The following is a 14162-nucleotide window of genomic DNA, read 5'->3' as shown; positions in this document are numbered from 1 at the left end:
AGTTATAAAATAATATAAAAATAATAATGACTCTCAAAAAATAAATAACAGAACTAAATTTTAACTATTGTTTACAACTACAGTGGTCCCCTTGTTATATAGCCTGTCCGCCCCCCACTCCCTGATCTGGATACATGTATAAATAGTACATGACACTTACTGTTAGGAACATCCTGGTCTGGATACAAGTTCTTGTGAACGTCCATGGCAAAGTCAACCATGTTAGTGTTACTCAGAAGTTCTAACTTTCCTTTCAGCATCTCTTTCTCATCGTAAAGCTACAACAAAAATAATACAAATTGAAACCATAAGTGAACCTGCAAAGGATAATAATGGCAGTCATCACTGTGCATTAGAAGTGCCTCTTCAATGGACTGTATGGTTTCACAATGCATCGGTTACATTAAGTAAGGGAAATATACAATTTGTAGAAAAAGGTGTCCAAATATTATGTCACAAAAGATTTAGCCTAAAATTAACATGTTTTACATCAGAAACATATGGGACAATGCTGTGGTTTGAAATTTTAAGTGATCAAGGTAAGGTCAAGGTTGTTCTTTTACATAATTATTTGTGAAAATGCAAAAGAAAGCAAAAAAGCAAATAATATCTGCCCAATACAAGATGTTATGATTACACCAACAAATATTAAAACCATACATTTGCAAAACATTGCATGCATGGTGCCATATTATTATATATATACTTGGCTGCATACTGATTCATATAATTCAGTTCACTGTCGATGAATTAATGTAACTAAACTAATGGATTACCTCCCTGTAATTACAAATAGGTATAAATATTTAACTAACTGCTACTAAAACTAGCAGTTAAAATTTCTGTTTTTAAAAACTTCAACAAACAAATGACAAATTCAAGCACAACCCGCTAAACAATTGGGTCTACTTATCAGTGACCACTGATGTTGTAGTGGATGAACACTAAGGTTTGTCGAGATCTTTACATCAACTTTCATATGCATCTCATAAGCGTCGTTTCACACTAATTTAGAAATGGGTGTGACAGCCATTTTTTTAATTAAAGTTTTAGAAATAAAAACAAATAATAAAATTCTTTCAGTGGCAGATGATCATGTATTTTTACCTTTTGGTAATTAAAATACTCTAATCTTGGTACTCTTGACAGTTAAAATTAAATACAATGTTTAGTTTATGCTGTGTTCTTTTGAAGTCATATGACAACACACCACATATTTCTCTTCACCTAATCATACACTTTCAAGTATGAATACAATGCATATGAATATGATACATTCATACACTTACAAAACGTGTTTATAATATACATACAACACGAGATTTTTCTAACTAGAGCAAAAATATTGTTTAAAACCATGAAAACCATTTTTAAAAAAATAACGAGCACTCCAATATATATATATGTGTGTGTGTGTGTGTGTATGTATGTATGTATATATATATATATATATATATATATATATATATATATATATATATATATATATATATATATATATATACATGCACACACATACAGTTTCTTTTGGTATCAAGAATGATGGATGAAAGGTGGGGGGAGGGGAGATAATATGCAGTACAAACAAGAGTTGCCACCTCATTGGTCATTACATGTTCGGGACATTCTGGATTATTCCAGCAAATAGATCATCATCAGCTGGATAGAATTTGAGCAAATTCCCAAAGTCGCCAGAATAGATGTTGCCAGGCAAATAGAAAAGATTTTTCATCTAAGCCTCCTGCCACCTGGAAGTAACTTAGAATTTTCACGCCAAAATAATATGCCCTCATGTCTGGCAAGAACATAGGCATGACTCTACACTCTTACATGCCATCCCTAACATTTTCAAGATGGACACTATAGCAATCATACTGGATGTTCAAGTCACACCCTTTTCATTTAAGACCTACCAGACCATAGGTTGAATGTGTTTGTAAAGTTTCACGCCAACCTTCATCCTTCTATCAGTTCAGGAGAAGTAGCGATAACAAACTTGTTCAAAAAGATGGATGACAGACATCAGTCCAGCCCATAAGCTATTCTGGTCCATTACAAATGGAGCTAAGCACTATGGTGATGTTGTGATAGATAAAGCCAAACTAAACCAGGTCACCTGAGCATCAAAATAATTTCTAATTGTTTTTATTACAAGCTGAATTCATGGATTAGGAATCAAGCTCAGGCCCATCATTTCTGATGTAGCATCCATTCAGTGCTTTGGAATATTTTGCAAATAGGGCCCACTGACATTAGGTATGGTCATTTTTTCATCCCCGAGGACCAAAGATGAATTCCATGCATTCTTGAGAACTTTCATTTACCTTAACAATGCATACAACATAAGGTGCAAAAGTTGAGGCTCAAAATGAATGCTAATCACGATTCTGCAGTTAGTGATGTTGCTGATGAATCACTTGAACCCGGCCAACCCTAATATATTAACACAGATAAAATTATTGCCAGTCATTATTTTAACAGTAAAGACGGGTCATGAGTAAGCATTTCCTTTAATGGTTAACCAATCTGTTTATCATTTTAAGTGAGTACCTACCAGTATCCTGCACTTGATGAGATATAATGATGCTGGTGGTACTTGATGAGATATAATGATGCTGGTGGTGCAAACAGACACTTGTTAAACCACACATTCACTCATCAAGTAAATTTATCATGATTATTATCAAAACAGTCTTCTTGCACATGGAACTATTTGTACAGCCCCCAAGCACTCATTTCATTCCTGATGATAACAAAACATACAGGGTCTCAGGCTAGTACTGACCAGTCAGAAAAGATTGTGTTTGTAGACTCAACAAATAATTCAGAACAATTTAATATTTATATAACTATTGATAAACATTCAATTGGCAGTATTTCCAAAGTGCATCGCCACAAAAAGGGCAAAAATTAGACGATGACCTGAGACACCATAATAGCAAATATGATCAAGAAAAGAGAAAAAAACATGCTGGAAAAACTAAGGACTTCAATATGACTCAGGAGAGGCCGTGTCGTTCTGCATTCCCTGCAATTAGTATTCTGAGAAATATGAAAAGTGTCTGGTGTACTTCATGTGCAAGTCTTGATGAAGCAAATAAAATACTTTCCAGGCGATTCATTTGTTTAGTAAGCCATTTTTCTCCCAAAATTTAACGTCCTAAAATGTCTCTAATGAAAATTGCCATGATATTATAGTACAACTCCCATCCATCTCTTTCAGGATTTCAAAACATACGAGGTATCTACTAACATAGTTTATGCACAAGAAAAACTTGGACTCTGTAGAGTATACACAACACAGTAAACAAAGACAGGTCATGCTAGACTTGAATTGTATATATATATATATATATATATATATATATATATATTCATATGCATGTGTGTTTTTCTCTCATTTGAATTATGCCCTCTATTTCCCAGAATGCATATTTGCATTTAACATTGTTTTCAAGCATTACTTTATTTTCAAGTAGAAAATTTTCTGAGTTCTATCTTTATTAAAAATACATTTGGCTGATGTTTGAAAATTATCATATTCATATGCAGTGTATTTTGTCAATATGACTTAAAAAGAGAACAGAAGTTATACCATGTACTGAATTTTGAGTGATTAGCTAGATTACAGTAATTTCAAGTTAGTACAAATGATTAATCAACTACCGATAATCAAGAATTTTTCTTGTTAATTTCTGAAAGTTCACCCCAAAAAATGGCATTTGAAAAGATTTCTAAACTTGTTTGAAACCCCTGTACCCATACATGAGAGTAAATGTGTGTCTTTCAGATCATACTGTTCGTCCTAATTTCCTTGCTGCCGATAAACTTTGTTGAAACTGTTCATAAACACACTGAAGAATTAAAGCCACTACATGAATGAACTAAACCCTTTTTTAACTGAATTGCATGTAAGTGCATGTATTTTCAAAAAGAGGACTGGGTTCATACTGAACTCTGAATGACAAATTCAAAGACTTTTCCCAAACTTTCATAGACCACAAACACAAATTTCCAAGACCTATTTTCGCAAACATTCAGACATGACTTTAGTATTCCACAAAAAAAACCTGAAAATTTTAAAGGGGAGTTTGGGAGGTCCTCCACCAACTAGGTCTTGAGGGGCAGTGCCCCCGATCCTGGGCTTCAGGGTACTGAAGGCCCCCGATCAAAAATGCATTTTACAATCATACAAAACTGCTCCTGGTGCAACTTATGACCATAATATATAACAAAATAATCATCTGAAAAACTAACAAACTTAACAAAACTTTTTCAACTTGAATAATTTTACAATATTTACTGTCACATGAATTTGTTCTCCAATACTACTGGTGCTCAAGTTACTTCATGTGCTTGTCAGTGGTCACATCGTAATTAAGTCACAATAATTTCTCAATTTTTGCAGCAAATATATTATACTTCTCTCTTTTTATAACAAATCTGTAAAATAAACACCCAAGAACATCAACTATATACAAATAATCCCATACATTCGCTTGTCTTTTTCTCCAATGGACACACAACCTGTTGATATGTCAGTTGAGCCCTTTTTGACTGACTTTTTGGGCTCAATACGCAATCGTTTCATTTCCTTCTCAATGAGAGCCTTTTCCCTTTCAAGCTGGTGCTTGTATTGGCGACATGCAGTGTGCATATCCTAACAGAGAGCTACATCTGTTCCCTCATGCAAGAAATCTTTCTTCTTATAGTAATTAATTGCACTTTTTTCATATGCCATCTGAGCTTCAATTTTTCCATATGCAGCTTCTTTTGTAGGTGCTGTTCCAAACGCTTCCAACCATGATTACCGTAGAGCAGAGGTCACGAAATGCCAGCCCTCAAGCGTTCAGTTTTCTTATAAATTGACCAACTAAATTTCCGTCGACTTTTCGCTCCAGCCATTCCCATTCCCATGTTTTTTAAACCTTTATTGAAACTTCTCATCTCATGGTCTCTCAACAACTCGGGACACCATTTTTTGTAAGCATGCTTCTATCCATTGCACCGCTCCAGTGGCCTAGTGGTTAGAGCATCAGCCTCAGATGTGGGAAGTCATGGGTTAGACCCCCTGCAGAGTCATAACAATGATTTCTAAAAATGGTACTAACAGCTGCCAAGCCTGGTCAGCGTGGTGTCAGGATAATGTGACTGGCTGGGACATCATGCTACATGTTGCGGCATGATGCCCCAGTGCTAGTCATCACTTTAAACTGTCACACTGCAAACATCGTAGCGATATGACTGGAAAATTGTTAAAGCTACGTTAAAAATCTAAATCACACACATACACTCTTTCCATTGCCATCAGTTTCCATTACATGATGATTCATTGGACGAATTTAAACTTTTGACCAATCAGAATACTCTTTACAAGAGTTGTGGGCTAACTAATATATGGAATGAATACATTATAAGGGTCATTGTGGAATGGGACTGAACAGACTGTTTTTACAAAACCATATCGAAGATGATAAAAAAATAGACTATATCAAGAAAAATCAGATTCAAGTCAGGTGAAAAGCGGAATTCCGTTTAAAACGGAGAAAAACCATGTCTGTAACATTTTGGATGCAGGTTATATGATCAAACAACAAATGCAAAATACTACAATATTGTTTAATGATATATTTAAAACTATAATTAATTTCCTAAAATTACTTTATAATGGTCTGGAAGATATGTCAACATTCATTGTTATTTCAGAAAAATGTAACTTGTGCATCAGATTTAATACAAAATAAATTGTTCTCTAAACAGACATCAGCACTGCTTTAAATGCATTATTACAGTTGCTGTTTTTTCTCTTCATTCATTTTGAAAGGAGAAGCCATCACTTTCATCTTTTCCTCAACTCTTGTCCTAAAAGCATTTGACTCTGTGACAAGCACAAGGAGTCCTTTTAACTCAACATCTTCTGCCTTCTGAACAGAAGAAGAATGTAGGCTGGCAATGTCAGCTTCAAGATGCAGCCTTTTTGGCTTTAAGTTCTTCCACTTCGTCCATGGCTAACTCCTGTTTCTTTCCTTTTCTGATTTTCTCCTCATGCTCCTCCTCTGCTTTCTTCTTATCCAGATAGGCATGGTACTTACGTCTTGCAGAGGAAGCAAATGTCATCATTTCATTGCTAATGATGATTTCCAAAGGTCCACCTGCTTTTCTCATTGTGTCAATGATTAGCCTTTGAGCTCTGAGGCTTTCTCTGCTGAGGTTCTCAACAGATACATGCTTGTTGACAGAAAATCCTCTATCCACTGTTGCCAGCCCATGTGACAACAACAACTGGAAAACATTCCAAAGTTCAATATATTCCTTTCTTTTGGAAAGGACGGAATAAAACACTTCATCAAGGCTGTCATCTGTTCTACTGAAACATTTCAAGGGGTGATTGTCAGACTGGATAACTTCATCCACTAATTTTCCATACTGAGCCAATATTGAATCACATCGGGACTCTACTTCTCTTCCTGCCTCACACATAATTCTGAGGACCAAATGCTTCTATCTTTTCCTTATCTGACAATATACAAAACGCCTTTTGTCTAGATGTCTTACCCTTTTTCAGCCATTCCTTGTATTTCTCTTGTTCAAGCCAGATATCGTTGAAAGAGCAAAGATCTGGCATTTTTAAACACGAGGTGAAACAAAACTGAAGATGTAAATCGACTTAACATATTTTGAATCCTCAAGCGTGTGTTATTTTCAAGCACTTTCTACATAGAGTGAGTGCTTGTTCAATGTTACCAAAATTCAATTGGCTGAACAGTCTTGTTTTTAAAAAAAGCATGAATTAGTGTAATGAACATTTTGACTGGCCAAAGCTGATGGACTCATCCACTCAAATAGAACAATTCATTAAAAGAAAGAAGCCATGAAAACCGACATCTAAATCTAACGACCTTAGGCAATTTTATTTGTGATAATAATAATAATAATAATAATAATGACTTATAGTGACTAATCTTTAGAAGTTCTAAGTGCTTTACAATATTAGATAACAACTAAGGTGGCACTCTACAGTTTCATATTTTGCATAGGGATAGATAATAAAGACTCTGAATATCTTAGGTGCTGTTAAAAGAACTTTTAATTCCCTTTATTTTGATATATGATTGATGGGTGTAATTTAGGTTCTAGAGTATACAGCTTGGGCTCACTTAAGATGTGCTCGTATAAAAAAAACTACTAGCTCCGCATTGTCATTTTCACTTCCTGGACTTCAGAGGTAAATTGTAGAAAAAAGAGCTGATAACACTTTTTGCTTTTCAGATATTTTGTAATTGGTTCATTGCACTTTCAGTAAATGCTATTGTCTACTTCAGCAGAATTCGTTTTCCCTATGTGTACTTTTGATTAATTCTGATTAATTTGTCAAGCACAGGGGAGCATCCATTTTGTTGTACCGTGTGCTTAGATCATGTACAATTTCCACAAGTACAGTATCCAAAGAAATGTCAGCCACATTACATAAAAGTAACATAGAGCCATGATAGAGGTATGCAAACATTATCTCTATTGTGCATGTTACAAATGCAAACAACTTCACCTTACCTACGTCACTCTCTCAAAAGTACAAAATAACTGGTGAGCGCCCCTTAAAAACATATATAATGATATGATTACAGAAAAAAACACCATGAAATTAGAAAACAAAAAACATGCTGAAAATAGTTATGGCGCTGACTTCCTTTGATGAAGGGTGTAGCTGGCTTGCTTTGATGAAGAGTGCATGTGTTATTGAAGTTGCAGCAAATGCCAACTTAGGATGAACAAATGCTCATTTGTTATTGCAACATCAATGAAACTGAACGGGCCATCAAAAGAAAGAAACCAGGAAAACTCAATTATAGTCTGACTATGCATCCCCATTTGTTTGTACCCCCTTACTGATTTCAATAATGAAAACGTTTTATGTGATAAAAAGTGCACAGAACTAAGTCAATTGAATCACTGGTTTATAATTTATTACCTCACTGTGACCAAAATGGCACTAATACTGGCATCTCCTGCACATTTCATGCTTAATGGACATTCCATACTAACATGGCACCATACTGTGTATACTATGGGCTACTTTATTTCCATCAGGCAACATAATGACCTAGTTCATCCTATTCGGTAACTGCCAGATAATTCTGTAAATTACCGTAACAATGAGAGTTTGGAATTATATCCCTTTGCACATATGAAGACAGACATTAAACTGCTTGTTAAATCCACGTGAAAGGCAAATTTGTTTTTGTCATGGTAATTCCGTAAATTACCACAACGTTGAGTTTGGAATTATATCCCTTTGCACACATGAAGATAGACATTAAACCGCTTGTTAACTCCAAGTGAAAGGCAAATTTTTTGTTGTCATTCTTTTTCTTTGCTTGATTCGAAACTGTAAATATCAGAAGCAGACGACATATGTATGTACATCTGTAGTTGTTCACACACCCCTTTGCTGAAAATGGACTTGTCTAGGAAATGGAAATGGATCTTGAACATGTCCGTCTATTATACTGAAAACTTCCGTTAAGCATGCAATGTGCAGATGATGACAGTGTTAGGGCCACTCTACTCAAAGTCAGGTTAGAATTATAAATGAATGAATGAACTGACAAGTTCCTTGCACTTTTCATCACATTAAAGGTTTCCATGATTGAAATTGGAAAGAGGGTACTAACGAACGGGTTGGTATAGTCAGACTATACATCCGAATCTAACAACCTTGGACAATTTTTTGTGACTATGGAAAGAAATTTAAAAAATTGGGCTTATTTCAATTTTCAAAGATTTCTAAAGACCTCAGTGTAATGTGCTCGATTTCCCCAATCTTTAAAGGCCTTGAAAATGCTACCTCATTTTTCCCATATTCTCAAAGACCTTCAAAGACCATATGAACCATGGAGGGGTTTTCTTAATGTAACCACTCACTTTATAGCCCATTTCATACTGAATTTAACCGAGTTGCTCCGTAATTATCTGAATAATCTCCTGAGTTACTTGATACTCCAGCCAATCACACGCTGGTAGGTACATGTACATAACAAAATGGTGTCCATTGTTGTTTAGAAATATTTCAGAAATAAACTTAATTAAATGATTGAAATTTATATGTAAATTATCCACAAACTTTCAAAAACAAATCTGATAAACTCATATGAAACGCATTTTATTATAGTGACGTTTCAGATGCACAGAAATAGTTTGAACAACTTGCTCTTTGATTGTCAGGATTAAATTTGTTTACTTTGACACAGTTTCCTTACTTACACGTACATGTCCAGATGTAAACAGCTCAAAGCTACTCTCTCATATCGGTTTGAAATCCGCCCTGGTTTCCAGAAAATATTAAATTTCGTCAATATCTGCGGCAGCATCACTGTTGAATATGCATTTTTCAACTCGATAAACGATGTTGAAGTAGTTACAGAAGTTGATGCTGATGCTGAAGCGTTAGCCACATTTTGTCCACCACCTATCTTGTGGCTATTACGGTCAGCAGACCACCCGCCACATGATCAAAATTCCGAGCAAATTACAAAGTTCACCGAAGTCTGCATGAAATGGGCTATAGCTTCATTACAACAGTTTATTGATAGGATTGAAAAATACAAGGAAGTATTATTTGTCTATGTACTTGGTGGAACGTTAGGCATTGGTTAAATAGTATGTGCTTCACTGTTTTTTTCATTGTATATTTTCACACAAATGAATGAACTCATAATACAGCCTTCACTGTATAGCATCTCTCAAATTCCACAACATAGCATTGTTCTGTATGTTTTCATAGGTATCAGCTACATGTAGTATGGTTTACCTGTAATTTGTATAGTTTTTCTCCATTTACTTCAGTGTATGGCTGTATAACTGTTTTGCAGTTTCTTTTCATAAAAAATGTTTTTTTAAAATTTTTTTCATTTTGCATGCATCCAGAACTTTTGACATATTTTTTATAACAAGAATTTATTAAGATCAGGGTGGCCCGAAACAACCAATCAAATCATAATCAAAACTGCACTATTTCTTTGTCTGATAATGAAAAGAGTTTAATTTCATAGTTCAACTTCTGTGTGTGAAATCTGACGCTCACTCGGATTTCTAATAATAACTACCTGTGTAGTATGTTTTCTTATTTTATATATTATTATTTCATTATGTATACTTATTACTATCAAATGTATACAGTTTACATGTACATCAATTTTCATACTTTACAGTGTGGCAGTCATGTTGGCATAACTGTAATTCATCAGACTTTTCTTTTCTATGTGGAGATAAAGTCGATTTATTAAAAATTTCAACAATATACTTATTAAAAATAAATAGTCACTGAATTTAGCACTGGCATTTTATTGCGCTATCATAGTTTGTAATTAAGTTTGTCAGATGCATAATGCCAACATGACGTAAGTTCTACAGATACTGAGTGACATCATTCTCATGGCTTAAAAATATGTAACACATAAGTTTTTACCAAATATATAGCAAATTCATAACTTTTCAAACACCAATTAACAGAAATGATCAACAGCTTAAGAAGTATAAATAGGGTTTCTGAAAAAGTCATTTTTGAAAAACAGCTGTTTACTGTTTTTTCTCTCCATATTTTCACTAATTTTACAGTCAATAGCTTATTTTTGTGATGAACACCATTTTATTATATATCTTTCATGATAAGTTCTAAATCAATACATTTTTACTTCTTATAATAATATTTCAAGAATACAAGTGCATTAAGCGACTTGTCTGAGAGACGCGATCTTAATTTTGTACAGAAATTCGTACAGACCGAAAAAAACTCTTTCAACATCTGTTGATGTCGGTTTAATGGATAGAATTGCGTTGTACAACTTCTGGAGATTTTCAGTGCGCTGGCCAGAGTTCCTGAAGAGCATGAATTCAGACTTAAGCCATTTGAAACTGTCTTGCCCTCCGACTGCAATTGATGATCCATCTTTTTGAAGCAACAAATTCAATTCATCTTGAAGAGACAAGTTCACACTTTCAGCATCATTTGACGACTGTTCGATGACATCTTCTACATCGTTGACTTCAAACAGACGAGTCGCTAGATTTCCTGCGAAATTTAGCGTAGTTTTTGACGGGGCGACAGATGGATCTTTGAGACTGCACAGGAGGTTCATGACATCATTGTTCAATCGCTCTTCAACGCGACACTTCAAATTTTCCATGAGCTTGGTACTAATGTCATTATTCAGGTTAGAGAGCTTGTTGAAATTGAAATAAGCCCAATTTTTTAAATTTCTTTCCATAGTCACAAAAAATTGTCCAAGGTTGTTAGATTCGGATGTATAGTCTGACTATACCAACCCGTTCGTTAGTACCCTCTTTCCAATTTCAATCATGGAAACCTTTAATGTGATGAAAAGTGCAAGGAACTTGTCAGTTCATTCATTCATTTATAATTCTAACCTGACTTTGAGTAGAGTGGCCCTAACACTGTCATCATCTGCACATTGCATGCTTAACGGAAGTTTTCAGTATAATAGACGGACATGTTCAAGATCCATTTCCATTTCCTAGACAAGTCCATTTTCAGCAAAGGGGTGTGTGAACAACTACAGATGTACATACATATGTCTGCCACTATTTCCACATGACAGGTTCTATTATGGTGATTTTTATGAAGAAAAAAATGTACACACATCAGTTAAAATATTCTTGTTACCAATTCTATTCTTAAAACAAAAATTGCTAGCTACATATGTTGAAGTTTTGAAACACAAGTTTGCATGTTTTTATCATCAAAGGATAACTTGCAGAAATCGGGCAGTGATAGATACTTACTTGGGAAAGGGATACTAGTCAATCACCTGTCAAAACATGTGTCTGTTAATGTGCAATAGTTTGTCGATGCAAATGACATCAACAGCAACTATTTTATTGATATAAACCTATATCTCGCATTGTGCTGTTACATAGCACTGGAACAAACATGATAGGCTATACATAGTGGCCAGTATAACTGGTGGAGGAAGAACCCTGGATAGCACCAGTAAGAACTTTCAAACCAAAGATGCTACTGGCAAGCTTTCTCCCATACCTACATTGGCTGAACCTGAGACTCAAACCCATGTGGACAGAGGTGGCTGGAATGGGATGAAGCCGCATATACTGACATTGTTTAGGATAATAAAAATCTTAAACGAAATGAAGCTATCTACACACATTCTTCAATATTAATACATTTTTTATTCATTTCATTAAAGAAACATACTTCAACTTAATCTGATTTTGGCATTCCTGGCAACTGAATGTAGGCCAACGGAACTGGAAAACAGGTCCATTTCCTTGTGCAAGAATTTGAATTTATTAGAAAAAAGACATCTGAGTAAGTAATGTCTGACTAAAACATTATTACTTTAATATGCAGAAAAGTGTCAATATGGGCAACCAAGTGTGAGATATTCCTGAAAATTTGACTTCTTGTTATGTTAGTCGACACAGCGCCATTATTTAGGTGGTAAGACCTCAACTGAAAAATATATATATCAGGGTCAATGTCTTATATTATAGGTGTGTGTGTATGTATGAATATATGTAATGTATGTATGTATGTGTGTATATATATATATATATATATATATATATATATATATATATATATATATATATAGTTGGTGAAAATGATGCTGATTACAGCAATCCTGGAGGAATCTGCAATATGCAGCAATGGACTAAGCGACCCATTTTCTCTTACTGTCAAGTTGAACAATATATATACTCTAATGTATTTTTCCTTGAAGAAGTTTTCATTACAAAAGAATATCCTAACACAATTAGGTGGTTTCAAAATCTGTTAAAGCTTTAGTTCCCATAATATATTTGGACCAATGTCTTACAGTGTAGGATTAGGAAGGGGTCTAACAGTCGTACAATGTAAGACATAGCATGTTATTTTTGTTTTAGTTTCTATGGATTACTATCCAAATAATGGGCTTGTATAGCGTATTCCGATGTCGGCTGGCATTGGAACAGGTAATCAAAGTTTCAGGAATATCTCACACACCTGGCAGCCCATATGAACACTCTTACACAAACTGGTATGTAATTAACTGTGCTGTTTTTATCCTGGTGGAATGAAAACCATACGCTTGCAAATGGACGCATTTTCATGTTCTGTTGACATACATTTAAATCGTAAAATCTGACTGTAGTCAAGGTATGCCAAAGTATGTTTGAGTAGGTTCATGTGGGGGATATGTTTCTTGAATGAAACAAAACGTTGCTTTACAGTTCCAATAGGCATTATATATTTGTATTAATTTCGTTAATTAATATTTCAACTTAACCCGATTTCAGCATTCCCCGCTTTCATTGCTTTCCAGCCAGCTGAAATGTAAGCGAACAAAACTTGAAAACAGGTCCACTTCTTTTGTGAGAATTTCAATTTATTAGAGAAAAGACATCATGATAAGTAATATCTGGCAAAAACATTCCATTAATTTGCAGAAAAGCTTCGTTATTGGTTGCCAGTTGTGAGTGATATTCCTGAAAATTTGACTTTCGTTACACTGCTAGTCGACATAAAACACACTACACAGCCCCGTTAGTTAGGCAGCAATACCCATCACCCACCCACCCAAAACAAATATCGGATGACGTGTCTTACGTTGTAGGAATAGTTAAAATCAAAAGCCGAATAAAATAATGCTGATGGTTGCATTAAAAACTATCTGATTCCAACCTTTTTACGCACCAGTAGTTTTGGATTTTTAATTATTTTTTTTAAATCAGAAAAAGGAGGTAACAGTAACAAGAACAGTTGGGGTCAAGTGTTACGAAATCTGACCATTTAAACTTAAGTTTCGATCCATACTTTGATATATTCATAAGTATTGTCTTTTACCTCTTTTACAGATAAGAATTCTAATAAAGGAAAGACCAAATGACGGTCTAAATATTGTCCCATCCGCGTGGTCAAATCGAACTCAGCCATCTTGTAAATATGGACCACTTGTAAAAGAAATAAATCGAAAAGGACATTTTGTCTAAATATATAAATAATAAATAATCTATGGTCTATAATAGAAAATTTCAATGTAAGTTAGTAATAAAATAGACTGTACTATATTAAATATAGATTTAATGATTTTTCGACTATAAATATTAGAGTATTCCGTTTCTGATAAAGTTTAGTTTTGTATTTA

General features: G+C 34.4%; 1 protein-coding gene across 1 annotated transcript in view; it reads right to left on the bottom strand.

The window, feature by feature from the left end:
- LOC149807728 (eukaryotic translation initiation factor 3 subunit E-like) overlaps positions 1–13979 on the bottom strand; it is a 58256-nt gene extending 44277 nt beyond the window's left edge. The window contains exons 1-2 of the mRNA XM_089969902.1: positions 13862–13979; positions 161–278 (exon numbers count right to left, since the gene is read on the bottom strand). Of these exons, the coding sequence (XP_089826028.1) occupies positions 161–278; positions 13862–13951 (208 nt within the window). The 5' untranslated portion in view covers positions 13952–13979. The remainder of the gene's footprint in view (positions 1–160; positions 279–13861) is intronic.
- Positions 13980–14162: the final 183 nt, after the last annotated feature.

This window comes from Sinohyriopsis cumingii, chromosome 1, assembly GCF_028554795.1.
Source record: "Sinohyriopsis cumingii isolate HCF-2022 chromosome 1, ASM2855479v2, whole genome shotgun sequence".
NCBI classification, from domain to species: domain Eukaryota; kingdom Metazoa; phylum Mollusca; class Bivalvia; order Unionida; family Unionidae; genus Sinohyriopsis; species Sinohyriopsis cumingii.
The sequence above is the reverse complement of the archived record's forward strand: the minus strand, read 5'-3'. Positions and strand labels throughout refer to the sequence as shown.